At 46.1% G+C, this 27,810-nt stretch overlaps 2 protein-coding genes across 3 annotated transcripts; one reads left to right on the forward strand and one right to left on the reverse strand.

The window, feature by feature from the left end:
- Nucleotides 1–13,526, reverse strand: COQ9 (coenzyme Q9). Its single transcript, XM_007167547.3, has 9 exons — nucleotides 13,387–13,526; nucleotides 10,946–11,114; nucleotides 9,641–9,776; nucleotides 4,311–4,453; nucleotides 3,966–4,050; nucleotides 2,797–2,901; nucleotides 1,368–1,523; nucleotides 1,014–1,067; nucleotides 1–705 (listed from the first exon to the last, which is right to left on the reverse strand). The coding sequence occupies exons 1-9, from the start codon at nucleotides 13,454–13,456 to the stop codon at nucleotides 670–672; spliced, it is 954 nt and encodes a 317-aa protein (XP_007167609.2). The 5' UTR covers nucleotides 13,457–13,526; the 3' UTR covers nucleotides 1–669.
- Nucleotides 13,512–27,091, forward strand: CIAPIN1 (cytokine induced apoptosis inhibitor 1). Of its 2 annotated transcripts, none has more exons than XM_007167545.3 (9): nucleotides 13,512–13,621; nucleotides 18,577–18,758; nucleotides 19,579–19,731; nucleotides 21,121–21,200; nucleotides 22,632–22,794; nucleotides 24,234–24,307; nucleotides 25,192–25,307; nucleotides 25,800–25,881; nucleotides 26,362–27,091. In XM_007167545.3, exons 2-9 carry the CDS (start codon nucleotides 18,602–18,604, stop codon nucleotides 26,470–26,472), a joined length of 936 nt encoding a protein of 311 aa, XP_007167607.1. In that variant the 5' UTR covers nucleotides 13,512–13,621; nucleotides 18,577–18,601; the 3' UTR covers nucleotides 26,473–27,091. The 2 variants fall into 2 exon arrangements, with proteins under 2 accessions (XP_007167607.1, XP_007167608.1); XM_007167546.3 differs by having other exon boundaries at nucleotides 21,124–21,200.
- The last annotated feature ends 719 nt before the right edge of the window (nucleotides 27,092–27,810 follow it).

Raw genomic sequence — 27,810 nt, forward strand, 5'->3', positions numbered from 1 at the left:
TTGCTTCAAACATATTTATTATAATTTTTACAGACTCTAAGTTCACTAATAATCCTGCAACGCGTGCTGGTGTAACTCAACACAGGGCCTGGAATCACACCTCTGGCCTGGCTGGGCACCACCGTCCAGCACGCACCTGTCTCAGGTGAGGCAGCTTGCAAGGGGGTTTCCAGTGCAGCATCTCAGGACACCAGAGAAGGAAAGGGCAGCATGGTTCCCTCTGGGTGCACAGGCCTGTGCTGTGCTGTGGAAGAGCTGCCACCTGGGGTGGCTTCAGACCCTGACTCTGACCTGGGAGCCCCAGAGAGCATTTCTAGGCACATTAAGACATGATCAAGGTGCCTGAGAGACCAGGACAGGGGCGTGCTGGGTTTCTGTGGCTTGAATGCTTGATTGAGCGCTGCATTTTTAATCACACAGCTGCAATGCAGAAAGGCATCAGGAGGTCTGGCCCGGTGTTAGGAACTGAAAAAGTGGCCCAACCCTGGGCTACAACTGTATCTATCCTCCAGCGCCCTGTGGTTTCCAGGTGGCTGTGGTAGTGTGTAGAGTCCTTCGGTGTTCTCTCGTTAACACCCTGTTTCACGGATGGCACCTCATTCGTTTCAAAGCCCTTTAAATATATCCTCGGGTTTTCTTCTGGGCACTCTAGCTTACACCCCTTCTTGCTCACCGGCGCTGGTTTAGACCTGTCAAATTCTTGAGCTGACAAAGGGATAGAAACAGAGAGTGATGAGACCTTGCCCTGACCCTAGGACTCCAATGGGAAAGACTGAGATTTCCAAGGCAGCACGTGTGGCTATGATGCAGAGATCTGACATAGCAGGGTCCCGGGAGTGAGCACTGTTTCCTGATGCCAGTAAAAAATAGAAGTGGGGTGCTTGGGATCTAGAGATTGGGACTGAACCACTGTCAGTCTTATTATTAGCTTTCCAGTTTAAGGCTACAAAACTACTTGGGGTCAGTGACACACGTGAGAATGGCTGGGCAGGGATGAGCTGGGCAGTACTCACTGTCACCGCTGCGCCCATGAGTCCTTGCACCAGTGCCTCTCCGGTGGACTTTACCTAGGAGGAGTCAGAGTCAGGTTCTCTCAGGCCCCCACCACTAGCTCGAAGGTGAGACAGGTAGGACATATCAGTAGGCCTATTAGCCCCGACAGGTAGAGTCAAGAAGGCTCTGTGTACTGGAGGAAGAGCCTATGGACAACACAATCACAAACGGGCCAAGTGTGGCTTTCAGGGAAGGCCCTGGGGACTGTCAGCTGAAGTCAAAGGGGAGCAAGAGAACAGACAGGTGTCCAGTGCGGCCCAAGGAAGACAGTGTGCCTAGTGAGGAGGCTTCCCAAACGCCGAGCCCCCAGCTACCTGCTTGGCAGTGTGGCCCATGTTCATTGCGTCGTTAATTCGGTTTTCCAGGAAGTGCCAAGTGTCCTCAAAGTCCAGGGAGGAGTCCTGCATCATCACCAGCTCTGTCGTGCTGTAGATGCCAGCCAACGCTGCTCGGCGGGTGTACCAGTTAAACTGCAAAGACACCCATCAGGGAGGTGGGTCACCACTATTGCTGCAGGTTGGGGGAAGTCTGGGTAGTTCCTACCAAGAGCCACTGGCACTCTTGGGCTTCCTCCTGATTTCCTCTTTTCCTCACAGATACACATGGCTCTCTAGACAAGACTGCTGTTCCCAAACTAGGCTGGGTATCAGAATCACCTGGGAGATTAAACATGCAAGCTACGGGGCCCAACCTCTTAGAGTTTAGAGTCAGGAGGTCTGAAATAAGTGCCAGGATCTGGATGTTTAATAAGCACCCCACGTGATTTTGCTACATCCACTCGGCTTTGGAAACGCCAGTGAAAAGCCTAAGTCTCGGGACATCTAAGTTCCAGGGAGGCTCTGTGGTCAGGCAGTTATGACCAAACCTTCATGAGTTCATCAGTGAGGTGAGGGCTGAGACAGCATCACGGACAGACTGGAATACCTGGGAAGAGCTGAGAGTTCAAGTCCTTCAGCAACTTCTGACTGTCCTGGCGAACCACTCTTTAGAGCACTAGCTCGGCTGCTTTGTGTTTTATCCCTCTGATTTCTCAGCTTTCTAATTTCATTTTCCTATCATCTCTGTTGGTGGTATATTCCCACACGATGGAAGTTTATTAAAGCACTTTGTTAGAACTGTGGTGGGAGCATCTTTTTGCCTCCCATCCTGGATTCCACAAAGTACCATCACACATTAATTTCTTTTATGAAGGTATATATATATATATTTTTTTAATTTCCTACCAGAAATATGATAGCATTAACAAGTCAGATTCTTTCCTGGTGCCTGTTTAAAGGCTTATTGATCTCTTAGCAAAGCAGGCCAACATGGGCTACAGGGAGAGAGTTTCTTTTTAAAGCAATGAGTGTCTCCATGGCATTCTTTTTTTTTTTTAAATCAGTCTCATAAAAGACACACACTGAGAAAGTCTGCTACAGAATCTAAATCTTAGAAGACTGAGGGGGAAATGATTATAAAATGGCAATCCAATCACAAGGCCCTCTAATGCCTTGTCACCAGTCTAGGGGGGGAAGGAATACCGATGGTTCATGGCTACAGCACTGGTCCCTGAATGAAGATGACCTACATCCCACTGTGGCTTGTTGAGGGACCCTCCTCATACCTTAGCCTCTCCTCTCCAAGATGGGAATGACACTGTAGTCCCGTGAAGGGATTTGTTATCAAAGAAATTTCACAAACTTCCTGAGGAAATGCTTAATCCAAGCCTTCCCAGTAGCCTGTGGGCCTGCAGAGAGCACTCACGTCAGTGGACTGGTCCCCAGCGTAATGCCACATGTCATCCACCATGCCGGTGAGTAGGCTCAGGCTGGGCGGGATGTTGTGAGGGAGCAGGAGGATGCTGAGGGCCTGCGGAGAGATGACAGAGGAGCGGTACTGCACACCGGTACCAGCAGCGCTTAGGTGGCTGGTGCCTCACCTCTCCGTGGAGGTGCGCAAGGGGGCCTGCCCAGCCCGCATTCTGAGACTCACCATCTCCACCCACTCGTGTGAGCTCCTGGCGTCTAATGCTCCCGACTACAGCTAATGGGAGCCGGGGCAGATCCGACCCTCAGCTGACCCAATCAGATTCTCAATCCCTAGCACGTGGACTTGGGAATGCAGACAGCCAGGTCTAGACTGGTGTCTTTGAGTACTGAGAGCACCCCATTCTGTAACATGGAGAAAGAAGCAGGGATAGTTGGGGAGTCTGGGGGCGGAATGCGAGGTGGAATGGGTCAAGCTGGAGATCTGGAAATCAAGCGTGGTGAGCATGGGCAGGGGACGGGACTTGACTCTGGACTGTACTCCCTCACACCCGGCCCACAGCTGAAATTACATGCTCAACCGTCTCCCAGCTGGGCAGAGGACGCTAGGTGATCCGTGGGCCCTCTCAGTGCTGATGTGCTTTGAGCTTCTTAACTGAGAGAATGGCCTGCACTGTGACACACTTTGAAACAGGAAAAAAGGACCTTTAGAAAAGGGGGGTGGGAAGCCCTTGGAATGAATACTCCAATTCTCTAAGCATCACACTGACATACTGAAAAGAAGTCCCAGTTCCCTGAGATCTAGAATGTGACAGGCCTGTTAAAGATGATGGCCAGTAAAATCTTCTGACTTTTCTAATCCCCTTCATGGATTCCTCCTCACTGAAGACCTGGTGGCACACTCGGGCCACTAAGACCCCACCCAGGACGTGATCTAGGACCCACGCCACCCACGTTTCCAGGAACTGAGACACAGATGGCTCAGAGGTCCTCTCTTTGGCTCTCGCAAATCTGAAACCTAGCTCTACCAAGTGCACTGAGAATCCCGAGTTTTGTGGAGATGAATGAGCTAACTTCTGAACAGTGTGCCAGACCCTCCAAGTGAAGGTGCTGAGGATCATAAACACGAATACTTTATGCCCTGGGGCCTGGATATGGACTCTGTACCCGAGGCCAGTGCTCAATGTACGGGATCAGCATTCTCAGTCTGGTTTCCACAGCGTCCCTCAGGAACTGGTCTGTTTTCCTCTTCCTGGAAGAGGGAAAAGAAAACAGTGTGTCTCTGGATCAAAGGCATGGGCTCGGTGCTACACTGTTTACTCAGCCCTAGTGGGGAGGGCCCCACCAGCTCCTGATGAGACAGGCAGATGCATTTCAGTCCCATCAGAGCAGCAGGGCTGCTCAGTGCTACTCTCTTGGCTCCACTTGGATTGGCCTCCTGGGGACAGCTGGTGGCGCCTAAGCTCCTTGAACCTTAGCTGCCACCCCGAGCAGTGATGCCATGGGACTTACTCTGCCTGGCCCAGCTGTACCAGCTTCTGCTCCTCTTCCAGCACACGGGTGAGCCGAGCGTTGCACTGGGTCACAAAATGCAGTATCAGTTCACTGCCATCATTCCCAAACATGTTGGCAGCCGCACTGGAGAGACCCAGAGACTACAAAGGGGGAGAGGGAAAACAGGAAAGTGGCGGGCAGGTGGAGCGGACATCTGCCGCCTGTTCATCGCTAGTGCCTCTTCTTCTAGTAACAGCAGCTTGGTTCTCAGTGGGACACCCCACTCTTCATTCTTGTCCGTGTGATCTGGGAGAAGCTGACCACCAGTCCCTCCACACTCCATCAAGCCCCTGGGTGTGATGCAAAGCAGGGGATCCAGACCTAGATAAGTGGAGTTCACAGCAACTAGTTCAGGAACGTGCACGTGACCAAATCCAGCCCTACGAGGCCGCCTCCACACTTTTGCTAGTACCAATGGGAAAGAAGTACCCTCTTTCCTCTGGGGCTGCTGAGCCATTTTTAGTCCTGCATGGGAAGCCCCTGCTGAGAATGAAGCTCACAGAGAGGAAAGCAAAGCAGATATGCTGTAGAGAAGTTCCCAGCAGCAACAATCTAAGAACACCGAGCCAGAGCTACTTCCAGACTTTTCTGTTATTAAATGAGCCAAACACTCCCTTTCTTGCTTGGGCCAGTTGAGTTCGAGTTCTGACACTTGTAACCTAGAGTTGTAACTATTATAAAAAGGGGCTTGGGAAGAGCGCTCATAACTCTCTTCCTCACCAACTCACTTAACCTAAGTCTCTTGGAAAGTAGGTCTCTCAGTTGTTTAAAAAAAAAAGCCTCACAAACTTTTTTTTTTTTTTTTGCCACACCGCAGCATGTGGGATCTTAGTTCCCCGACCAGGGATCCAACCCGCGTCCCCTGCATTGGAAACGCGGAATCTTAACCACTGGACTGCCAGGAAAGTCCCTCACAAACTTTTCCTAATGAGTTGTCAAAGAGTTAGCAAAGCCACAGAGATCCTTTACTATTCCTCATATACAGGACTCATTGAGCAGCTACTGGAGGGAGAACCCTGACGGCAGCAGGGACAGAGGGCAGAAAAGGAACCAAAAAAACCATTAACTCTAAATTCCCACCGTTGGGAAAGTGCCTCTCTTTTGGGGGAAGTACACAGCCTTTTTGGAGGGCAGTTTGGCAATATTCACCTCAACATCAGAGCCGCAGGAGCACCAGTACTAAGGGTGACTGCGTGCTCCCTGTGTGCCTGGTGCCTGGCTGAGCGCATTATATACACGACCTTGCTGCAGCCCCACAGCAACGCCAGCAGGTGGGTATTACCATCATCCACATATTACAGAAACTGAGGCTTCAAGCTCTTAACCACCAGGCTATACTGCCTCTAACATGCATGTAACAGGAACCTCAAAAATATACACACTCCCTGGGCCAGTTGTTGAGCTCTTGTCTCTCAGCTCCAAACCTGTCCTTCCATCCTCAGCTTTGTGATGCAGGGGCTGGGGCTCTGCAAGCCACACTTCTGGCCCCAGGTTAGCTCTGCCGATAGGGTCTCTAGAGGGAGACTGCAAGGCTGGAGGAGGAGGAAGGGCCTGGCTCCTCGCAGTTTACTTCCTGTCCGCTACTGGTCTGCGTGAGCAGCGCCCTCCTTCACCACGGCAGCAGTTCTGTCCAGTGGCAGCAGCTGAACCCAGTCTGCAGTATTCTCAACAGGTGCAGACCCAGTTTCATCGAGCCACCATCCTCTCCCTGCCCTCCCAACCGCTCCACCATTTCCCCAACCCCAGAGGTCAAGTGCCAGCCCCAGGGGACCCTTCCTCCAAGGTCAGCGACACCAGCACCCGCTGAGGAGTGCCTTCTCCTGAGAGGTCAGAGTTTCACCTTCACAGGGACTCTCCTTCAAGCTCCTAGTTGTAATCATTCCGACTCTTCCCTTTGTTTCCTTAGCCCTGGGGATGAGAGCGCCTCCCTGCAGGTGCTACCTCTAGGATACCTTAGTGTTCTTTTTATCCTTTCAGTTACCTGGTTACCAATTTCGCATCTAGTTAACAATTCTTTGTGTTAAATTCTCTCTATTCGAGTAACTGGTGTGATTTCTTCTGATTGATGCACTCCCTGAAAGACCAACTGCACTTCTCAGAATTTGTCCTAAAGAAACCAACCAGAAATGTACTTAAATCTGTCGTACAAATAGGTTTACAATATTAAAAAAATTGGAAACAACCCAAATGTTTATCAATTGAGCTCAAGTAAATGCAATAGGTATTATGCAGCCATATGAATGGAGATATGCAGAGTGAAAAAAGCATATGAAAAAGAGTAGAAAAGTTAACCATAGAATATTCAGTAGAATCAGATTTTTCCAAACAATCCTGTTACATTTCTGTCCTCTCCTGGTTGCACACCTTTCTGTAATGATTCTCTCAAACCTTCTCTGCTGCCTCCGAACCTCTGTCTCCTCCCACTGTTTCCCAACTTCAGGATCAGGAGACAACCACAGCTACGTCACAGAGAAAACAGAAGCCATCCCCTGGGAACTCCTTAAAGGTTCTTCTAGAAACTAAGCCTGCAGCTGTCTTCTCCAACTTTGCCCCTAATACATCGAAGGCTAGTCTTTCCACCTGTTTCCCGGATTTCATAATCCTTGCCTTCAAGGAACCTCACGTTTTTTATTTTGCCACTTTCTCTTGTATCTTCACCGTCACCGGTGTTTCTGTGCCCTCCTGCCAGTATTCAAACATGCTCAAACTTCCATCCCACTTCCCCTGCTTAGTATACTAGCTCTCTTCTCCCCCTCGCAGCCAAACGCCTCTGCACTTCCTTACCTCTACTCACTCCTCGACCCACCCGTTATTTCGGACCTGCACTCCCTTCAAACGGCTGCCGCTGCGGTCACCGACGTCTAGTTGCCTCATCCACATTCTCCTGCTTTGCCTCCAGCACAGGCTCCTCTGCCTCAGTCTTCTTTGCCACCCCACCCTGCTCCACCCCACCCTTAAATGTCAGTGGTCCCTGAGGACCTAGACTCCTCTCTCTCTCCACATGACACTCTAGGCACATTCATGCCACCCTAGGCAATCTCACTCACTCCCATGGTTTAATGACCACATACATATGTGGATTATGCCCCAACATATACTCCAGTCCAGGCAGCTCCTCCAGTTTCAGGCCTGTATGCTTGAGGGCCCCCGTTGGCCGACCCAAAGACCCCTCATATTCAACAAAGCTCAAGACTGTACCCATGGGCCTTCCTCAAACCTGGCTCTTCAGTGGCCTTAATCTAAGAAAACGGCACCACCACGTACCCACGCATGCAAACCAGCAGGCAGCTCTGGTGGCATTTTGTCACTCCCTCCTACGTCATTCTCTCACCAAATCTACCCACTTGTCTCCACGTTCACTGCCACTGCTCTAGGTCAGAAAGCCCTCATCTCTCCTGGATGACGAGCAGCAGCTCCCAGTGACTCTCTGACTCCAGTACTTTTTCAGCCAGCAGCCAAAGTGATGGTTTTGAAATGTCAAATTGAGTTCTATATCTCCAATTACTCTTAGAATAAAAGAAAGCCTAACTCTTCAACATGACCTTTGGACCTTGCCTGATGTGGCCTCAACTGACCCTTCCCCAGCCTCACTCAGCTCGGATCTCTTCCTGACTCTCGGCATGATGGTTTTCTTCGGTTCCTCTAATGTGCAGGCTTCTTTCCACTCTGCACATGCTGTGTCTCTGTCTGGACCTGTCCATCCCCCACCCCACCAAATCAGGTAAAGCCTTCTCATTCCTCAGCTCTCAGTTCCAAAGCCTTTCCTCACCACGTCCTCACCCCACCCCGAGTTAGATTCAGTCCCTCCACTGCATGTCACAATAGCACCTTTTCCTGATAGCCCTTACCACATTTTATAAATATGTATTTGTATATATTTGATTAATGTCATCAGACTGGAAGCTCAACAAGGGCAGAACTTTGCCCATCCTGACTACTATGATGCCCCTAGGACCTAGCACACTCTCTGTTCAATAAATATTTAAAGAGTGAACGATTAATAAATGAAAGGTTTTCTTTTTTCTAATTTGAAAGATCAAAATGTTGATCTTTGTTATCACAGACAATTTTTAAGTTCTCTTTTATATCTGTTTTTATTGTTCAAAGCTTTCACAGTGAGCACACAGTGGAATCATATAGTATACACATTTCACTTACGTGACTTCTGTTACCATATGTGCTCTTGGGAGAGTGAGAGAAGACAAGAGAAATAACAGTTAAATTTAAATAAAGCAGCAAAGTTGCCCACTGTCCCATTTCAGGAGCAGATATCTCACATGCTTGGGGTGGGAGATGTGAGTCTGCAATTCCATCAGTCTCCATCCTCACAGACCTTTCATAGGATGGTATGTGGCTACGCTTGATGATTCTGCACAACGAGGCCTCAACATGAGCCTATGGCTTAATCTGAAGGAGCAGGCTGCTCCACTGCAGGAGGAAACACTGATTATTAGACTTACATAGAAAAACGAGGTGTGCTGGTCTCCAAGGTGGTGCCTTCTTGGGAGTTTTCAAACACCACATTTTGTCAATTCTAGGATCTCCATTTTTTTTTCATTTTAAACAAAAAGTGTGAATCATAAATTGATGATGCATCATAGTTTAACAGACAGCCTTTTTCTTTTTTAGTGACGCATAAAATAAGGGTGCTTCTTACAACCAATGGCATCTTAGAGTCAATGAAATATGGCAGTTTTGATCATAGGCAATTCTTGCCTAATGAGCTGCCTTTAGAACCTAACTCCCAAGAACTAACTCCATGGTATATTCTTTTTTTTTTTTTTTTTTTTTTTTAATTTTATTTATTTATTTATTTATGGCTGCGTTGGGTCTTCGTTTTTCTGTGCTAGGGCTTTCTCTAGTTGTGGCGAGCGGGGGCCACTCTTCATCGCGGTGCGCGGGCCTCTCACTATCGTGGCCTCTCTTGTTGCGGAGCACAGGCTCCGGACGCGCAGGCTCAGCAGTTGTGGCTCACGGGCCCAGTCGCTCCGCGGCATGTGGGATCTTCCCAGACCAGGGCTCGAACCCGTGTCCCCTGCATCGGCAGGCAGATTCTCAACCACTGCGCCACCAGGGAAGCCCTATTCTTTTTATATTAAAAAATAATTAAAAAATAAAGCCATTTCTACCCTATTGGGGAAAAACAAACAAAACAAAACCAGAAAATCTTATGGCAGTGAGGAGCTCTGGGGCTCTGCGCTGGGCTGGAAGAAAGCCCTCTGCTCTGGCTGCTGTGATTCCCTCCTGGCTGATCTTGGTCAGGCTGCCCCGCCCGCACCCATACCCACCTTGGCTCCTTCTGCAATTGCCTCTGCTGTCCACCCATGGGCGGGCACAAACTCCAGCGCTGCCGTCAGGATGCGGTGCTGCAGCTGCTCCTCGCTCTCGTAGTCCTCCTCCTCCTCACCGCCCTGGTCTGTGTACCTGAGGCCCAAATGCAAGAGAGGCATGGGGCACAGAGCCCGGCACACCTCACCTCACCGCCTGCTGCCTGGCATGCAACATGTGCTGGGCCAGAAACCGCAGGTTCTGTGCCTCCTCTCAGCACATGCTGAGAGGACATTTACTTATGTGTCAGTATCAGTGTTTGCATGCCAACAGAGCAAAAATCATATCATCCATCGCCTCCCATAGAGTCACTGAGAGAAAGGAACCATGAGCGAGGAGGTCAGGTGATAGGAAGGTACATGCTGTCCCAGCACCCTGGATTTCCCAGTTTATAGCCTTACCGCATTGTTTCTTTATCTGGATTTGTACCAAACTGTAACTCCATTGAGGACAGGGACAACGGTTACATTATTCACAGGGCCTGGCACAAAGTAGATCCTCAAACAATATTTGTTGAATTGAAATGAAAACTACTTTCATTGGGAGACCAGAAAAATGACTGGGAACACTCTAATTTCAGAGCTAGAGGAACTTCTCTCAGTGGCAGGATTAAGTAAAGACGAAACATCTAATGGAGATGTAAATTATTATTTCCTTTCTGGAGGGTAATTTGGCCTCACATGTGTAACGAAATGTAAAATGTGCATATCCTTTGACTCAGTGCTCCCACTGCTGAGAGAACCATCTACTTTATCACATTATTTTTCATACCAGTGAAGGAAATCTAAATATCCATCAATAAAAGATAGGTCAAATAAATTTTGGTACTGCCATTTGCTGGAATACTATGCAACCATTAAAATAATATAATTGTGAAATGACATCATAAACGTACTGTTGAGTGAAGAAACAGGTTCTAGAACAGCATGTATAGTGTACAGTGTAATTAATCGTTTATAATATATACAGGGTTATATATGAAATACGTTAGAGAAAAGGATATTCACAAAAATGTTAGCAGAGTTATTTCTGGGTTTGTGATTTCTGATAATTTTTACTTTTGTGAACTTCTTTGTATTTAGAATGGTTTAGAATGTACAGGCACTGTTTTCATAAAACAAACAAACAACACGTTCCTTTCAAAGATAAGGTTGAAAATGATGAAAGGTGTGAAGGGAACAGAGAGGCTAGAGGAAGGAGAAGAAGAGATTCACCCAAGCACGCAAAGTGGTCAGAAATGGGTGGACTGGGGTCCTACTGCCTACCTGGGGGGTGAACGAGAAGACTCTTGATTTGGTTCTTCGGTGCCCTGTGTCTCAGAATGTTGCTGAGAAAAAGAGGGGGGAGGTTGCTGCTTCTGCTGATCTGAAGACCTCAGCTGTGTAGCTGAAGCATGGAAGGCACGTGGCACCAGGGCTGGTCGGCAGCGGGACACTGAAACAAACTGAGCTGGTCAGCCAGGGACACTCACCAGAGAAGACCCAGAGTGGTATGAGGGATGGGGAGGAAGAAAAGCAGAGGAAAACCAGAACCAAGTGTTGGATCCCAGACAAAATTCTTGGGTAAACTGGGAACATTTCGACATGATGTGGCAAAGCATGAATCAGGAAACGGAAGACCTGTCTTCTCGGCATGTTTCCATCATTTGTCAGCTGTGTGTTAATGGGTAAACCATTTCACCCCAATGAGCATGACTTTAAAATACGCAAATTAAGAGAAATAATCTCTACTTACTCAACAGGAGTGTTGTGAGGCCCAAACAAAAAAATGAAAGTGACTTGAAAACATTATATATTTATATATCATGGCAAGAGCACTGGACTAGAAATTAGAAGGTCTCAGTATTGACTCCCTAATGGTTATGTGGTGTCTCTGTTTTCTCATCTGCAATATTGCAACACCCATTTACTTTAGGAAAGGGCTTTTGAAAAGTACAGTATTGTATTTCCTAAGCAAAGGCTCATATTACTTTTTTCTTTCCCAGCATTTTACTATAAAAAAAAAAATCAAACATACAAGCAAGTGGAAAGAATTGTGGCATGAACACCTGTATATCCATCACACTCTTCATACATCAAGCCATCTTATTTATTTTTTTTGGCCATGTCACACGGCTTGTGGGATCTTAGTTCCCCAACCATGGATTGAACCTGGGCCTCGGCAGTGAAAGCACCGAGTCCTAACCACTGGACCGCCAGGGAATTCCCCAATCCATCTTATTTTTTTGATGCATTTGTTGCAGACTTCAGAATTCTTTATCTTGAAACATTTCAACATGCACGTCATTAACTAGAGTTCAATATTTATGGAATATTTACTGTTCTTTTATTGAGGTGATATTTACATTCAATGAAATGCACAAATCTTAAATGGGCCAATTCTGAGTTTTGACAAATGTATACACCTGCATAACTTGAACCCCTATCTAGAGATTAACATCACCCCAGAAAGTTCCCTCTTATTCCTTCCCAGTTATTCCCCACCCACACTATTCTGAATTTTTCATTCTAGTCTTGCCTGTCCTAGAATTTCATCTAAATAGAATCATACTGTGTGTCCTGTGTATGCATAAGACTTCTTTTGCTTAGAATATTTTTTAGATTGATTCATATTTCTGTGAAAATCAGGAGGTTGTTACTTTTTACTGCTGAGTAGCATTCCACTAAGAAACACTATTTTATTGAACACCTGGGCTGTTGGCTGTTATAAAGGTTTTATGAATACACTTGTTCAAACCTTTTCGTGGACATTTTCCTTTCATTTCTGTTGAGTAAATACCTCGAAGTAGATTTTCTGGGTCATAGGCCTTACTTTTACTGAACATATTTAGTTTGGAGCTTTGTATAAAAACAACAAAACAGCACTTATTTTTTAAAAAATCTATGGACCAACTCAGGAAAAAAATGATTTTTAAAAGAAACAGCACGTATATGTGAAAATATCAATTATTTTAGCATATGTACAGAAAAAAACGGACCAAATATTCATAAAACTTCTAAAAGGACCTGGGAGGTCCCAAAGCAGTATTGCAGAACCACTGCAGTCCACGAGAAGATTTTAGGTGAAATACAGGAGAATATTATTTCATTAGTTATATATTTATGTTAATATGTTAATTCATACGTTCTATTTGTGGAAGGTGACACTGGTTTTCCATTTATGGTAGTGCTATAAAGTTTCCTCTTTTAAGTAAACGTCTATATTTTTACGAAATCAGACGTATAAACAAAAATACTGACTATATGGTGGCAAAGGTGGTACGAGGATACCGAAGAATTACTGAAGAGGTGGGGAAATGACTGACTTGGGGAATAAGTAGACTAGTAGGTCTCTGTGTCTGTTTCCCGGGATCAGGGCCCAGGGACTTGACAATGGAGTTAAGAGACTGGGTACAAGTGTGCCAGTCTGCAACCGACCGAGCTGTGTGACCTTGGGCACCCACAGCCCTCTCTCGGGCTGCGTCAACTCCATGAAATGGGAGTGACAGGCTCTTCCCTGATGCTCTCGCTCCTCACAGGTCGAGAATGGGGTCAGAAGCCAGCCAGGCGGCCACTTCAAGCCCGAGGCGCCGGCGCGAGCCGCTATGCCCTTCACCTCACCTTGCTCTCGAGCCGCCACGAGGCTTCTTCCGCCCCTCACCCAGCCCAGGTCGGCTTCGCGCCCCCTCCCCTTCCCTCCCCGCTCCCGGGATCGGCCGCCCTCTCACCGGGGAGGCACCGCAGCTGCAGGAGCCTCCACCCCGCCCGGCCGAGCGCGCCAGACACCGTCGCTGCCATCTTGGAAGCGGGCAAGCTGCCTACGGCGACGCGCCGTGTAGCACCGAGTCAGCTGCATGGCCACTTCCGCCCTCCCCGCGCAGCGGGAGCTTCGTCCTCTCGCGAGAGGCGCGAGGTGCGGAGCCGGCCGATGCTGAGAAGCCGGGAGCGAGACCCGGGCGGCAGGTGAGCGATCACCAGGTGGTCCGAGAGCCCGACCTTCCCCAACGCCCCCGTTCCGGCCCACCCTCTGCCCCACGTCCTCTCATTTCCCATCCCGAGCCCCGTCCTTCGGCGGAAACGTGGCTATGGCCACCTCCCTGAGGACCACAGCGGGCTTTCGCTCGGGGGAAGCCGGTGTGAGGGATCGGGCCCGTCCTTCCTCGTCCCGGGCTCCTGGCGTGGTGGCTTCTGCTCTTCCCGGGCTGCCTTATCTCCCGCGCTGCCGGACCCGGCCTGAGGCCCCTGGGGACAGCGCTGAGCTGGGGCCCGGGAGACCGGAGTCTGAGACCCGCTTCTGCTAGTAGCCAGCTGTTGTGACCTTGAGTCTCAGTTCCTCTTCGCAAACATCAGGGAAGCCGAAGTTTCCGTCTTTGGGGGTACCTGGACCCCCCAGGTTGTAATTTTGAACCTTTGACTTCCCTGAACCTCCAAAGTGTTGAGTTGATATAATTGAGTATTCCCAAACTTGCCAGATTGGAAAAACCATCAGGACGTTTGTTAATAAATCGGATACCGAGGTCTTTCTCCTGGAGAGTTGATTCAGTACATCTGGATGTAGTCCTGGAATCTTATTTTAGCAAATGCCCCCGGGTGATTTGGATGATCTGCAAGTTTGGGAAAGGCTGGTGGCCTTTATGCTGACACTGAGTGCCAAGCTCTGCGTGACTCAGGGAGGTCATGGACTAGTCACTGAGCAGATATGTAAATGCGGAGCGCCTCACTGGGAAACCTATCACCAGGGAAGGCTTCATAATAGTCGGAAGAAGTAAATGGTTTGGGCTGAGGGATAACCAACAGCTGGAGCTAAGCATGCCATCCTGTAAGTTTTGTGCAGTTAGACCCTTGTCTTTGTATTTTTGCACACTCCTTATCAACCTTTTCAGAACCTGTTCCTCTCCCCTGCGTGAGTGTGGGGAAGCCTCCCCCTAAGCCAAAACTACTCCCCAAATGTTAAAATTTCAGATCCATATTTCTGGATTTCGGTAAAGCACTACTGATCTCTCCATGAGGTTTTGTTTTCTGAGTTCTGTCCACTCATCTTTTTTTTTTTTTTTTTTTAATTAATTAATTAATTTATTTATTTTTGGCTGTGTTGGGTCTTCGTTTCTGTGCGAGGGCTTTCTCTAGTTGCGGCGAGCGGGGGCAACTCTTCATCGCGGTGTGCGGGCCTCTCACTGTCGCGGCCTCTCTTGTTGCGGAGCACAGGCTCCAGACGCGCAGGCTCAGTAGTTGTGGCTCACGGGCCCAGTTGCTCCGCGGCATGTGGGATCTTCCCAGACCAGGGCTCGAACCCGTGTCCCCTGCATTGGCAGGCAGATTCTCAACCACTGCACCACCTGGGAAGCCCCTGTCCACTCATCTTCGAATGAATCTTTCCTGTGGAAAATCTAGCGCTTGGATATACTTCCTGAAACCCTTAAGTTTGACACACACCTAATTGCCTGGAGACAAAGTCTTCTATTTCTTTTCCTTTGAGTTTACTGTTTCTTTGCAGATTGTCACCTTTTTTTCTGTGTGTGTGTGTGTGTGTGTGTGTGCAAGTGCACACGCTTTGGTCAGTTCATTTTAATTAAATTTTTCTTTCTGATAGCTGTCAGTATTCTTAGAATTTTCTATGCATTTGACTTAAAAGGATTTGATCCTTGGTTTGAACTGATACCCAAACTTCAATCTTATTTTTTTTCTTTTGGCCCTCTTCATCCTTAAAAGGAGCCAAATGCTCAGGATTTGATGTTTACTAGGTGCCTTAAAAATAAACAAGTGCATCTCCAGAAGTTGTTCTCAGACATCTGCTTTCACTGCCTGCCCACAACATTTTAGAAGGGCTGTGGGCATGTGTGTGCAGCAGTCAGAGTTGGAGAGATGCTTAACAAGTCCAGTGACGTAACAATGACTTCTATTCCACCTCTTTTTATTTATGAAACTGGGCTCTGAGTCACACTTCTAAGTATGTTGACTTAGGTGCCAGACATTTTTTCCTTGTTTTTTTAGAAAAGACATTGACAACAACATAAAACTCTGATGATGAATAGTATCACACTTTGGCTTTTAGATATTTAAAAGAACATTGTGTCCCATTTTATTTGGAATATGCTGACTGAAAGTGGTGGCTGCGTCTTTTTGAGAGTTAATGTTTAATAAATGTATTTTATGAGCTCCCCGTTGCCATAGAAGATTAGTTTGGGGGGATATGGAAAACAAAGCACTTTCCATTCTTCTGATTTACAGACACAATCCCACTGGAGTACTGTATAAGATGTCATAAAGTGCAGCTCTTATATTGTGTAATTTTAACAATAAAAAAGCAGCTTCACATTTTTCCCCGGGGTGTCCTCCCAGCAGGTATGGCTGAGGAGGAGGAACAAGATTTTATAGGACTGTTTGAAGCAAAGGCAGATAAACTGGTCATGGAGAAGTGGAGGCTCAGAGTTCTCTTAGAACATTATTTTATTGAGCTCTGTGTGCCAGGTCCTGCTGAGTACATTGCATATTTTTATCTTCTCATTTACTTCTTGCAGCAGCCTTGCAAAATATAAGATTATTCTTCTTACTTTGTTAATGAGAAAAGAGGCTAATCACTGATCCATTGTCATGTAGCTAATAAATTGAAGATCTAGTGATAGGTAGAACCCCAGTTCATCTGTATTCGAAACCTGTGCTCTCTAAAACTCTGCCTGATAAATCGGGAGATTGGGATTGACATATATACACTAATATGTATAAAATGGATAATTAATAAGAACGTGCTGTATAAAAAAATAAAATTCAAAAAAATAAAAATAAAAAAATAAAACCCTGCCTCCATTAAGGTTGCTGAAAAGGTCTCGACGTCTGGCTTTTTGTGTTTCTCTAGTTAATGAGTAGCCTTTGGCCCCTCAGTTCTTCCAGGAGGATTTTTCTGTGAGTACAGTGCAAGGTTGTAGTAGTGGGAAGGGAACTTCTCACCTCTTTCTGTTGTCCCAAGGGAGAGCCTGTTCCAGCATCATTCTAGAAGACCATTTATTTCTTATAACTTCATACCCAGCAATCCATATTCCTATCTTCCCCAGCTGGTTCTTAAATGTGAGATTGATCCCAAGTTGTTCACTTGAAAGATTTGTAAGGGTTCTTCCTCAACATCATGTTACAGTTGAAAGCTTAAAGTTTCAGTTCTTGATTGTGTGCTTTTTAGGGATTTAAAAACCACAATTCAATGACTACGGAATCCTGTTTATCTGGTAACACTTGGCATCCTTTTACTACGGCATGCAGTCAGGTTAGGATAATAAAGAGGGCATTCCACAAGGAAGGAACCAGATAAAAAGCATGATAGAGTGAAAATACCAAGATTTTTCATACAACAAGGAAGGATTCACTTTGGGGGGGTGGGAGATACAGGTGGAGCCAGATTACGGAGCACCTGAATCCAGAAGACTGAAGAGTTTTGATTTTGCTCTAGAAAATAAAAGCCTTAGGAAATGAGCAGCAAAATCAAAGTACTACAGTATTTAAGGATGACTGGCTGACCTAGGCATGTTTTGTAGGCTGAGGAGCAAGTCATTTGAAGGGAACATTTTTTTTTTTTTAAAAGATTCTGCACTCAGATTGCTGCACATGTCTTTTTTTTTTTTTTTCCTTTAAGATTTATTTATTTGTTTGGCTGCACTGGGTCTTTAGTTGCAGCACGTGGGATCTTCGTTGCAGCATGCGGGATCTTTAGTTGTGGCATACGGAGACTTTAGTTGTGGCATGCGGGATCTAGTTCCCTGACCAGGGATCGGACCAGGCCCCCTGCATTGGGAGTACGGAGTCTTAACTGCTGGACCACCAGGGAAGTCCCTGAAGGGAACATTTTTAAAGAAGGAAGAGAGTGTGTAGGCCTGACTTAAACTTGGTCCTGGAGTGTCTGTGGTGGCGTAATTGTCACTGGGTTAGCCACCTCTGCAGAATACAGAAGTATTCGGCTTAAGACCCATCTATGTGTGATCCCTCACCCACAGCTTTGGTCTCATGTCATTTGGTAGAGCTGTCTGAAGCCGGGGACTTGGAGTCATTAATGTTTAAGAAAGAAATGGGGAACTGAGTAGACTGCTATCTCCTGACCTGATTGCATCATGAGGACATTCTATACTCATCTGAGTATCAAGTCAAAGAGAAAGTTGACCCCAGCAGGAGGAAATTTCCATAGGTTAAAAGCATGGGTTTTACAGTCATATAGACTTGGATTCAGATCCCAGCTTTTACTTTTTCCACACAACACTTACTAGTTGTGTGACCTGGGCAAAGTCAACAGCCTGTTTCCTGACTGTAAAATGGGAGTAATATCTAGTTTAAGGTTGTACTGAGGTTCAATTGAGATAATGTAGGTAAAATGCTTTGAAGAGTCTGGCTAATATTAATTGTTAGAGATAGAGATAGTAGATACTATTGATGAATGCAGAGTCAGTAGAATTGAATTTTCATATCTTGATGAATGGGAAAATATCATTATTCAGTTTGCTAAATTTACATATGTTGTATCTTTTTAAAAAAACACTAAGCTTGTGGTTGGGGTGTATCAGCCAATTTATTTGCCTCCCTTGCTGAGTCATACTTCTGCCTAATTAATGTCCGGTGTGTTTTACATGCTGTTCAAGCTGAGTTGTCTCATACCAAAGAGAAAATAATATTTGTGCCTTCAACCTCCTTACTTGACTGCCCAGTCAGGATTCTCACCAAGGAAGCCACCTGCCATATTTGGGAATGTTGGGGTTATGAAACCTTGGGATAATGGGTTTATTTATTCACACTCTGGTATCTACAGTGAGGTTTTCGAATATGGTCAGCATTCCCTGGTGGGAGGTCGGAATTAGGTTGCAATTCTTATCACATTTAGTGGTACCCCATGGATTGAATTGCGTTTTGTCTCTGCTCACTCTTGACTCTCCTTTGGCCCATAGCTTTTAGGTCCACAGCACTGCAGGAATGGCAGATTTTGGGATCTCAGCTGGCCAGTTTGTGGCAGTGGTCTGGGATAAGTCATCTCCGATGGAGGCTCTAAAAGATCTGGTGGATAAGCTTCGAGCCTTAACTGGCGATGAGGGCCGAGTGTCTGTGGAAAACATCAACCAGCTGTTGCAGTGTAAGTACCTACCCAGGTTGTCTTACAGGGAGGGCAGTTTTGATGGCAGTGCTGCATTTCTTGTCGTTCCTTGATAGCTGTGTTTTTTGTTGTTTTTTATTTTTTAATTAAATTTATTTATTTATTTTTGGCTGTGCTGGGTCTTCGTTGCTGCGCGCGGGCTTTCTCTAGTTGCTGCGAGCGGGGGCTACTCTTCATTGCGGTGCACGTGCTTCTCATTGTGGTGGCTTCTCTTATTGCGGAGCACAGGCTCTAGGCACACAGGCTTCAGTAGTTGTGGCTTGCAGGCTCTAGAGCACAGGCTCAGTAGTTGTGGCGCACGGGCTTAGTTGCTCCGCGGCATGTGGGATCTTCCCGGACCAGGGCTCGTACCCATGTCCCCTGCATTGGCAGGCGGATTCTTAACCACTGCACCACCAGGGAAGCCCAATAGCTGGGTTTTTTTTGGGGGGTGGCACATGATAGTAGTTTTTTCAGTTGAGATACAGTGGACTTAGGAGTATAGTTGATGATTTGTATAAGTAAGTTCTTATTTCTTATTAGCTGTACCACATTTTTTAAAAAAGCTTGGTTTTTGTCCACCTTCCTTTTTTACTTTTTCCCCTGAGCATACAAAAGGAGATGAAGTTAGTAAGACTGAGGGAGAGCAGGGCAGCAGTGTCCTTGCCCCTCTTGCTAGTAACGGTGGTGTAATAGCATTTGCTGAACAGGTAGCTGTTTATTCTACTAGGCCACGCATGTAGCCTTTGTGGGGACTTGGGAGGGATTGGGAGATTCTGGGGCCCAGGTGATTGCTGATTAGAGTCTTCTTTCTTTTCAGCTGCCCACAAAGAATCTAGCTTTGACATTATTTTGTCGGGTATAATTCCTGGAAGCACCACTCTGCACAGTGCTGAGATTTTGGCTGAGATGGCCCGGATCCTTCGGCCTAGTGGATGTCTTTTTCTGAAAGAGCCAGTAGAGACAGCTGTAGGTAAGGAAATTTTCACTTGAAAGACTAGAGTTTAACAGGGTTGAATCTTTAGGTATGTTTACTGCATCTCTCTGAGAAGGAGGTATAATTTGGAGATCAACAGTCCTATACTGAACCTTATCCTTAGGGATAAGGGATGAATTATTGTAAAACTCTGAACCAACACATCTGAATAAATTGTGATCTTTGACCCATTAGGTAGTAAAATAGAAGGAAACTGCTCATCTGAAAATGGCTGGATCCTTCAACAGGTGAATGCTTAAACTGGTGCATCCACACCATGGAAAACTATGCAGCAGTAAAAAAGGAACAAACTATTGCCACATGCAACAACTTGGATGAATCTCAGAGGAATCATGCTGAGTGAAAGAAATCCAATCTCAAAAGCTTAGATGCTGTATGATTCTGTTCATATAACATTCTTGAAATAACAAAGTTATAGTGACAGAGAACGGGTTGGCCATCGTCGGGGTTAGGAATGGGAGGGAGGGGGTACGTGAGGCTGTAAAGGGGGTGGTGTGAGGGTTCCTTGTGGTGATGAAGACTACGCACACACACAAACAAGTGTTTGTAAAACTGGTGAAATCTGGATAAGCTCTGTGGACTATCAGTGTCAATTTCCTGGTCTTCATATTATATGATAGTTGTGTAAGATATTATCGTGGAGAGAAGAGGTGAAGGGTTCTTGAGACCTCCCTGACCATTTTTTTTTAAACTTCCTGTGCATCTATAGTTATTTCAAACTAAAAAGTTAAAAAATAGTGACTAGAAGTCTGAGAGTGATGAGCTAAGTGTTGATCCATGTGAAAGTAAAGATAGAATCCAAGAAATAAAAACCTCTTTTTTGCTCAGTGGTAAAGCTGTCAGAATCATTCTAGATTTTTAGCATTTTTAACTAGACTTTCTGTCAAAATGTGATGACTTATTTCATCAAATAATAGAAATAAAAGTATGTTGAAATGTATAAAGGCATTTATGTGGAAATATAAGCTTGTGATGTTAATAGCAGCTATAGCCTTCTTTGCTGGGATGTAAACCTTGGGTGACTAAACACAGTGTCTGTCGGAACTATACAGAGATACTTGTATACTTTACAGTTTCTCAGCCTCTTGGTCATTATCCAACAGCCCCTGGAAGGTTAGGTATTTCAAAGAAACAGGGAGTGATATGAAACAATAATAATGGAATTATTATATGACAAGAGCATCAGTAAGAGCACTTTGAACAACCAAAAGGATTTGTCCAATTGAAATACTATCACTAAAATATATATACACTGAACAGAATAGGTTATTATTGTTTTAATACCTGCTGACCTGAATAGGAGAGAGCCTTTATTATTTTTCCTGCTTTGACCTATAAAGCTATTAACTGGGGTTTTCCTCTTAGCAGTTAACAATAGCAAAGTGAAGACGGCATCTAAGCTGTGTTCAGCCCTGACTCTTTCTGGTCTTGTGGAAGTAAAAGAGGTATGTTTGTAGACGACCTTCTTTGCTGGGAATTTAAGCCTTGGGTGACTAAACCCAGTATCTCTTTTGTCAGACGATACAGAGAGAATCTGGGAGAAATAACAACCCTGAAGGTGAGGTGATCAGTGTCACTCAACTAGGAAACAAGTTGAGAAGGGCTTTGCATGTGAGAAACCAGATGCCTCGAAGGACGAAACCTGTGAAATCAATCTCCTCTGAAGAGACTCAGCTTGGGCCCATGTGGGTTGGGACATATTTTGGTCTCAGTACTAGTGGTGACCACTGAGGCAGGGAGAGAGCGACACATCTCTTAGTGGACACGAATCTTAGGCCTAAGTAAAGGGCAGTTGCCTGTATTTTCCTCAGCTTTTTGGTGGGAGGCTAGAATAGGTTGGAGGGGGAAATCCTTTTCTGATAATTCATTAGAAATATTAACATTAAATAGAGGTATTTATGGTTCTACATTCTTCTCCAGTGCTGAAATTTTGTGTGAGAGGTGTTACACCACGATAGCTGTTATACTATTGATCTGTACATGACCTAGGGCCTCAGTTTCTTCACGCCTACCCTTTCTTATTTTTCTTTTTAGTTAAAGTTCTTCCATTTTTTATTCAAAAATATGGGACGTTCATAAAAATACAGTTAAGACTGAAGAATATAAAGTGACATCTCAGGCCTTGCTTACGCTTTCCTCCCCAGGGGGAGCCACCAATACATTTTTTTGGTGTGGCTGTTCGGACTTCTTTTTATGTATTTACAAGGGTGTTTGTGTGTATACACATTTTTTAATGTAAATAAGGTCGTATGTATACAGTGTTCAGTCACTAGCACTTTTCCCCACCTTTAGCTGGCCTCGACATTATCCACCTCAGTGTATGGACCCACTTTCTTACTAATGATGGAACGGCATTCAGTGCTCTAGATGGACTGTGGTTTATGTAGCAGTTCCATAGTTGTCGGACATAGAGGTGGCGCCCCCAGCTTCTTCCCAAGGAACATAGAAAGCATTTCCCTCCCCCTGTGGTTCTCTTTCTCTACTGCGTATTTCATTTCTGGCATCTTTACTGCGGGCATGCTCCCCCACCACAGGCTTCGATTCCATTCAACAGCCTCTTCAACATGTCCGATTCATCTTGATAATCATAATCGTTACAGCCTCCACAATGCCTCGCACAGTGCCTTGTACCTAATAGACAGATATTTGGTAAAAACTCTCCAAGGGGCAGGCTCAACATAAACATGTAGACAGAAGGTACACTCTAGGGTCCTGATCAGTGAGAAACTGAACGTGAGGCACGAGGCAATGTCTGTGATCTCCTGCTGTTGTGTGCTTACTACAGATGTGAGCATTTGACACCTGTGAGGGGGACATAGTACACCATCATACTGTAGAAGAAGTGTGGCCTAATCCTCTGATATCTTGAATTTCAGCTGCAGCGCAAGTTCTTGAGCCCCGAGGAGATTCAGTCTGTCCGAGAACACCTGGGTTACCACAGTGACAGCCTGCTCTCTGTGCAGATCACAGGAAAAAAGCCCGATTTTGAAGTGGGTTCTTCTAGTCAACTTAAGCTTTCTACTACCAAGAAGTCTTCCGGTGAGACTGGCCTAGGGACATTGTTCTGTCTGAGTGGGCCTGGAAGGCCCTATTAAAAACTGAGCCAGAGATCTGAATGAGGTGGTGATATCTTTAGAGGATCATTCCCTTCCTTAATTTCCCTCATTTCCAAATGGAAGAATGCTTAATGTACTGTTGTCCTGGGCATATTCGGATCCAAAACTGAAATGATGCATAGATATTACCTAGTTCAGCCCATTCTTCTGCACCAGAGGACACTGAGGCCTCCAGATTCTAGAGGTCAGACTCCCATAGCTTCATTAGTTAATGAAGTCTTTCCAGACCCCAGAATTATGACATTTACCCTCAGAAGAACTCACAGTGGCGGTCATGGCAGATAAGAGTGTGCTTTTCCTCTTCCCATGTGTCCTTTTCTCTGTGCCATTGAAGTCAGCTTTTCTTGGAGGATCTTAAGACACATAAAAATATCTCTTCTCAGAAGATTGCACTCCACCCTTTGTCACCACTCTCACCCTTCCTATCACTATTTTTTAATGCCTGAGTTGAGAAAAATTATCCTAGCTGTGAGGTATGCAAAAATTTACAGGTACATTCACACTGCTCTGTTTTGACTGTCCAGCCTAAATCTTCAAGAAATCCTTTAGCATCCTAACCTTTGGAGTCACAGTTCCAGAATGGGTAGGAGCAGCTTAGATGACCTGCCCTGTGGGGGATCTGAGCATCCAGTTGTGACAGTGATCTCTGGGGGGTGCACTTACCCCCCCAAGGCCCATTCGTGGACTGGCCCACACTGAACCCTCAGCTCTTTCAGGCCCAGACAGAATCAGGAGGTGTGATTTGCTACTGATTTGTTGTTACACCGCCGCCATCAGCTCTTGAGCTCATTTTCTTGTCTGTAACAGGTATACATGAGACCGGAGCTTTGCTGTTTATAATGCTTTTTGGCACAGTTTCTTGTTTAATATTCAAATCTCCTGCAGTGGGTATGGGGAATCCTATTAGCCCCATGTTCTAGGGATGGGAACTAAGAGAAGGAGGAGAAAGCAATATGGAGCGGAAGTTAAAAGCGTTAGGTAGACTCTGTCCGTACTTGTGTATTTGTGGCTGTGTGTAACTGGCCTAAGTATCTAAACCTCTTTCCTCATTTATAAAATTAGGATGACAAGAACTTTCCTCATAAGATGGTGAGCAGGACTAAATTAGATCATGTATGTAAAATGTTTAATGTAGTATCTGGCACAAAGCAAGTGCTTAACAAATGATGGCTTTTATTACCATAAAGTGATGGATCCTGCTCATGCCTTTAAAAGTGGTAGAGCTGGGTCTTGAACCCAAGTCTTTTGACCGCCGGTCCAGTGTGTTCCCTACACAGCCTCAGTAGAAAGCACTTACATGTGCTTGGAGTTTGTTTCCAGCTGCTTTTCTGGAGCTTGTTTTCTTCTATTGGTTGGATTCAGGGAAGCCTGCTGTGGACCCTGCAGCTGCCAAGCTCTGGACCCTCTCGGCCAATGATATGGAGGATGAGAGCGTGGTGAGTCAGCACTGTGGCCACCTGATTGCTTTCTTTTAAGCCCCACTTTGGGTGGGAATGTTGTTGTTTGGAGTGGCCTCTCTGGGTTTGTAGGTGTGAAAGCATTTAAAGTCCAGCCTTGTGGCTGTGCCTGCCACTGGCATTTTTTGACTCAGAAGGAAACTCCACATTAGTGGCATTTTAAATTTCTTTTTCAGCATCTTTCCCCCAGCAGATTTTCTTGTTCTCACTTCATGTGATATATTAAAGACTCTTGTGGGCATGCATAAACCTGAAAGGAGTTTGTCAGCTAAAATATTTTTTGGCTCCTTCGTCTGGGTACGTCACCAAATGCTCACTGTCTTAAAAGTAATGCTCTTCCATCTCAGATCAGTGCTTTCTGTAATAAAGTTCTTCATTCCTACAACTATTGAAGTTAGAGTGGTAAGCAAACTAGGCGATGGTTTGTGCCCTCACAGAGCTTACAGATTAACTGTCTACACGTTTATCGAAGATTTACACAAGTGTATATATCATTATCTGCCTTTTCCTCTGGAATTATATAGAAAATATTTCATTCCCTTTTCTCACATGACAACCCTTTATATATTCACATAAATATAACATTTCTCTCTTTGTTCTTCCTGATCCCTCCCGCCCTGCCCTCCTCACACATATTCTCTACACATCGTAAATGAGTTCCCAGCCCCCTCACAGCCTAACACAGCTTCTGTGCACGTAGTGTACTCACTATGTGGTCAGCTTGGGCGTGATGATCAAGCCCAGGTAGGATGATGGGTGCCTTCTACGTAGATGGGCGAACTGCTACTGTGGCCTGTGACCACTTCACCTGTTCATTAGCAGAGACCATGACTGTGTCATTAATGGCTTCAAACATTCTCCAGGATCTCATTGACTCAGATGAACTGCTGGATCCAGAAGATATGAAGAAGCCAGACCCAGCTTCCTTGCGGGCTGCTTCCTGTGGGGAAGGGAAAAAGAGGAAGGCCTGCAAGAACTGGTAAGCATTGGGGTGAGAAGAGGCTGCCAGGCTGCTTCCAGCAGCTGCTGATTATCAAGGAATCGCTATACTTTACAATTACTAAAACATGTTTTATCGTAAAATGTATCAGACGGTAGAAGAGTATGCTAAATAAGTACATTTTGAAGAATAATAAAATGAACACCCATGTACTGATCACCCAGGTTAAGAATCAGGAACATGACTTGTTCCTTAGAAGTCGCCTCTGCGTGCTCCCTCAGCTGCATCTCCCTCCCTCTCCTTACAAGAGGCTACCATTCTCCCAAATTTGTGCTAATCTTTCCTGGCTTTTTAGATAGTTTACTGTCTATGTGTGAATCTCCAAACAATAATTGTGGAGCCCAAACCTGACTAGGCCAGGAAAGGTCAATACTCCATATCTGTGAAGGCTCCCAGGGAAAAGATCTGTCAAGGATTTGGAGTTTCTGGGTAGTGGCAGATCCCACTCATCAGCTGCTAACTTTCCCCCAGCACCTGTGGCCTCGCAGAAGAACTGGAAAGAGAGAAGTCGAGGGACCAGATAAGCTCCCAGCCCAAGTCGGCTTGTGGAAATGTGAGTATCTGGTTGATTACTCAGTATTCACAAAGGCCTAAACTAAACACAGACCAGCTCCAGCTCTACAGAATTCACTGCCCAGGTGTTTTAATAATAGGTGAACATGCGAGAACGTGTCTCTAGGTAGTGATGGGGAAGAGGGGTTGTCTCCTGAGAGTGGGTAGCACACTCATGCCCGTAGGGGAGGCGCTTGTCATTTCTTATTTTTGGCCCCTTTCTTTCTTCTTCACATTGGGCCTTATGCTACTCAGCCATTTGCTGAGTGTGGCTGTGACTTGAACTGCTGAGAATATAGAAGTTTGTCCACCTAAGGAACTTCTCTAGACTTCTGTCTTTCATGAAATCAGAGATCTTAAAGACTCTTAGTATTTGGATCCCAATTGGACCTACAAATGTACCCAGTCGTTCTCTTCTGGCCTGTTTCTCTGGGAGAGCTGACACTTGGCTTCCCTGTATGACGGTCTCTTCTTTCAACAGTGTTACCTGGGCGATGCTTTCCGCTGTGCCAGCTGCCCCTACCTTGGGATGCCGGCCTTCAGACCTGGGGAGAAGGTGCTCCTGAGCGACAGCAACTTCAATGATGCCTAGGGGAGGGCCCGGCCTGGGACACACCCGCTCCTCCGCCAGCTCCTGCCCCTCACATCCCACTGCGTGGTTCCTCCCATCTCCTCTCGATTGGCTCACTCTGGCTTAGGGCCACTGCGGAGAGGGTGCTCAGTGGACAGAGTGGAGCTGGCTGGGCGCAGTGGTGTGGAGTGCTGCTACAGATCAACACCAAGGTACCCGGGGCCCTGTTGCCCTGAGTCGGGACCTCCTTCACCCAGTGTTAGGTAAACGGGGTGCATCCCAAAGAGGCCCCTCTCCCCAGGTCAGAATGCTGACATTTCGTAACACTCTCCGAGCCCGCCATCCTTGAGTATTAACAGTGTGACAGAGAGGGCCCCGCCCCATTCTAAGCTCCGCAGTAGTGCCACGGCTTATCTTCCAGAGTTGGTGGTTTATTCACCATGCAATTTTCTTGGTGACAAGAGGCAAGTGTCTCATGCCCTCAGAGCACCAAGGGAGTCACTCCTTGGTTGCTGTGATCATATCCAGTGTCCCTCTGCCCCCTCCAGTCCTACCCCCCCATCCCTGTTTTACTGTGTTGCATCTGTGTCCTACTGTCATTTCTGTTAATCTCCAGGTATTAAACTTACGTACTAATGTATATTCGCTGTGAAGAGGGGATATGTCTGTGTGTGTGTGTACGCGTAATGTCTGACACAGCCATCCAGGCTCACCTGGGACCACAAAACTCTTTTCTGGAGAGACTGAGTCACACCACATGGGGCCAGTCCTACACTTATAGATCAGGGCCTCTCTCCATCTACTTTAGAAGAGTCCAGGTTGGTGAGCATTTAGAGAGAAGCAGGACAGAAGTCTGACCCAACAATAAATCTCTGAGCAGGAGACCCTTTGTTCTTCTTGTTCCCCACCAACACAGACTTGGAATTGATCTTGCCAAATAGTGAGAGAGATCACTGTGGACTTAAGAGACCTGGGTTTTTCTATTTTGACAATAAAGAAAAGTATTCATTGGTATTTGTCCTGGAAACTTGACTTGATCCTCTAAGTTTGCTTTTGCTTATCCTGGTCCCTGCTGGTGGATTTTAGTTATGGGTGTGGCTTGACTCTGAAGCCCCTGTGGTAGGCTGAGTTCTAAGATGACACCCCAGTGCCCCACACTTTTGTGTAATGCCCTGCCCTTGAGTTTGAGCAGGACCTGTGAGTATGATGGGACATCACTACTGTGATTAGATTACCTTGTGTGGCAGACATGAAGGGATTTGCAGATGTAGTTAAAAGTCCCTCATGGAACCCTCGAACACTGTTGGCAGGGATATAAATTGGGGCAGCCACTGTGGAAAACAGTGTGGAGGTTTCTCA

This window comes from Balaenoptera acutorostrata, chromosome 19, assembly GCF_949987535.1.
Source record: "Balaenoptera acutorostrata chromosome 19, mBalAcu1.1, whole genome shotgun sequence".
In the NCBI taxonomy this organism is placed as follows: Eukaryota; Metazoa; Chordata; class Mammalia; order Artiodactyla; family Balaenopteridae; genus Balaenoptera; species Balaenoptera acutorostrata.

Excerpts from the sequence above, each read along its gene's own strand:
- COQ9 (XM_007167547.3), bottom strand. The coding sequence starts at position 13,456 with ATGGCAGCGACGGTGTCTGGCGCGCTCGGCCGGGCGGGGTGGAGGCTC. Across the intron at positions 11,115-13,386 it reads GCAGCTGCGGTGCCTCCCCG|TGTCCCGCTGCCGACCAGCC; the intron begins GTGAGAGGGCGG and ends AGTTTGTTTCAG. Across the intron at positions 1,524-2,796 it reads CTGGGGACCAGTCCACTGAC|TTTAACTGGTACACCCGCCG; the intron begins GTGAGTGCTCTC and ends GTGTCTTTGCAG.
- CIAPIN1 (XM_007167545.3), top strand. The coding sequence starts at position 18,602 with ATGGCAGATTTTGGGATCTCAGCTGGCCAGTTTGTGGCAGTGGTCTGG. Across the intron at positions 19,732-21,120 it reads GCCAGTAGAGACAGCTGTAG|CAGTTAACAATAGCAAAGTG; the intron begins GTAAGGAAATTT and ends TTTTCCTCTTAG. Across the intron at positions 25,882-26,361 it reads CCAAGTCGGCTTGTGGAAAT|TGTTACCTGGGCGATGCTTT; the intron begins GTGAGTATCTGG and ends TTCTTTCAACAG.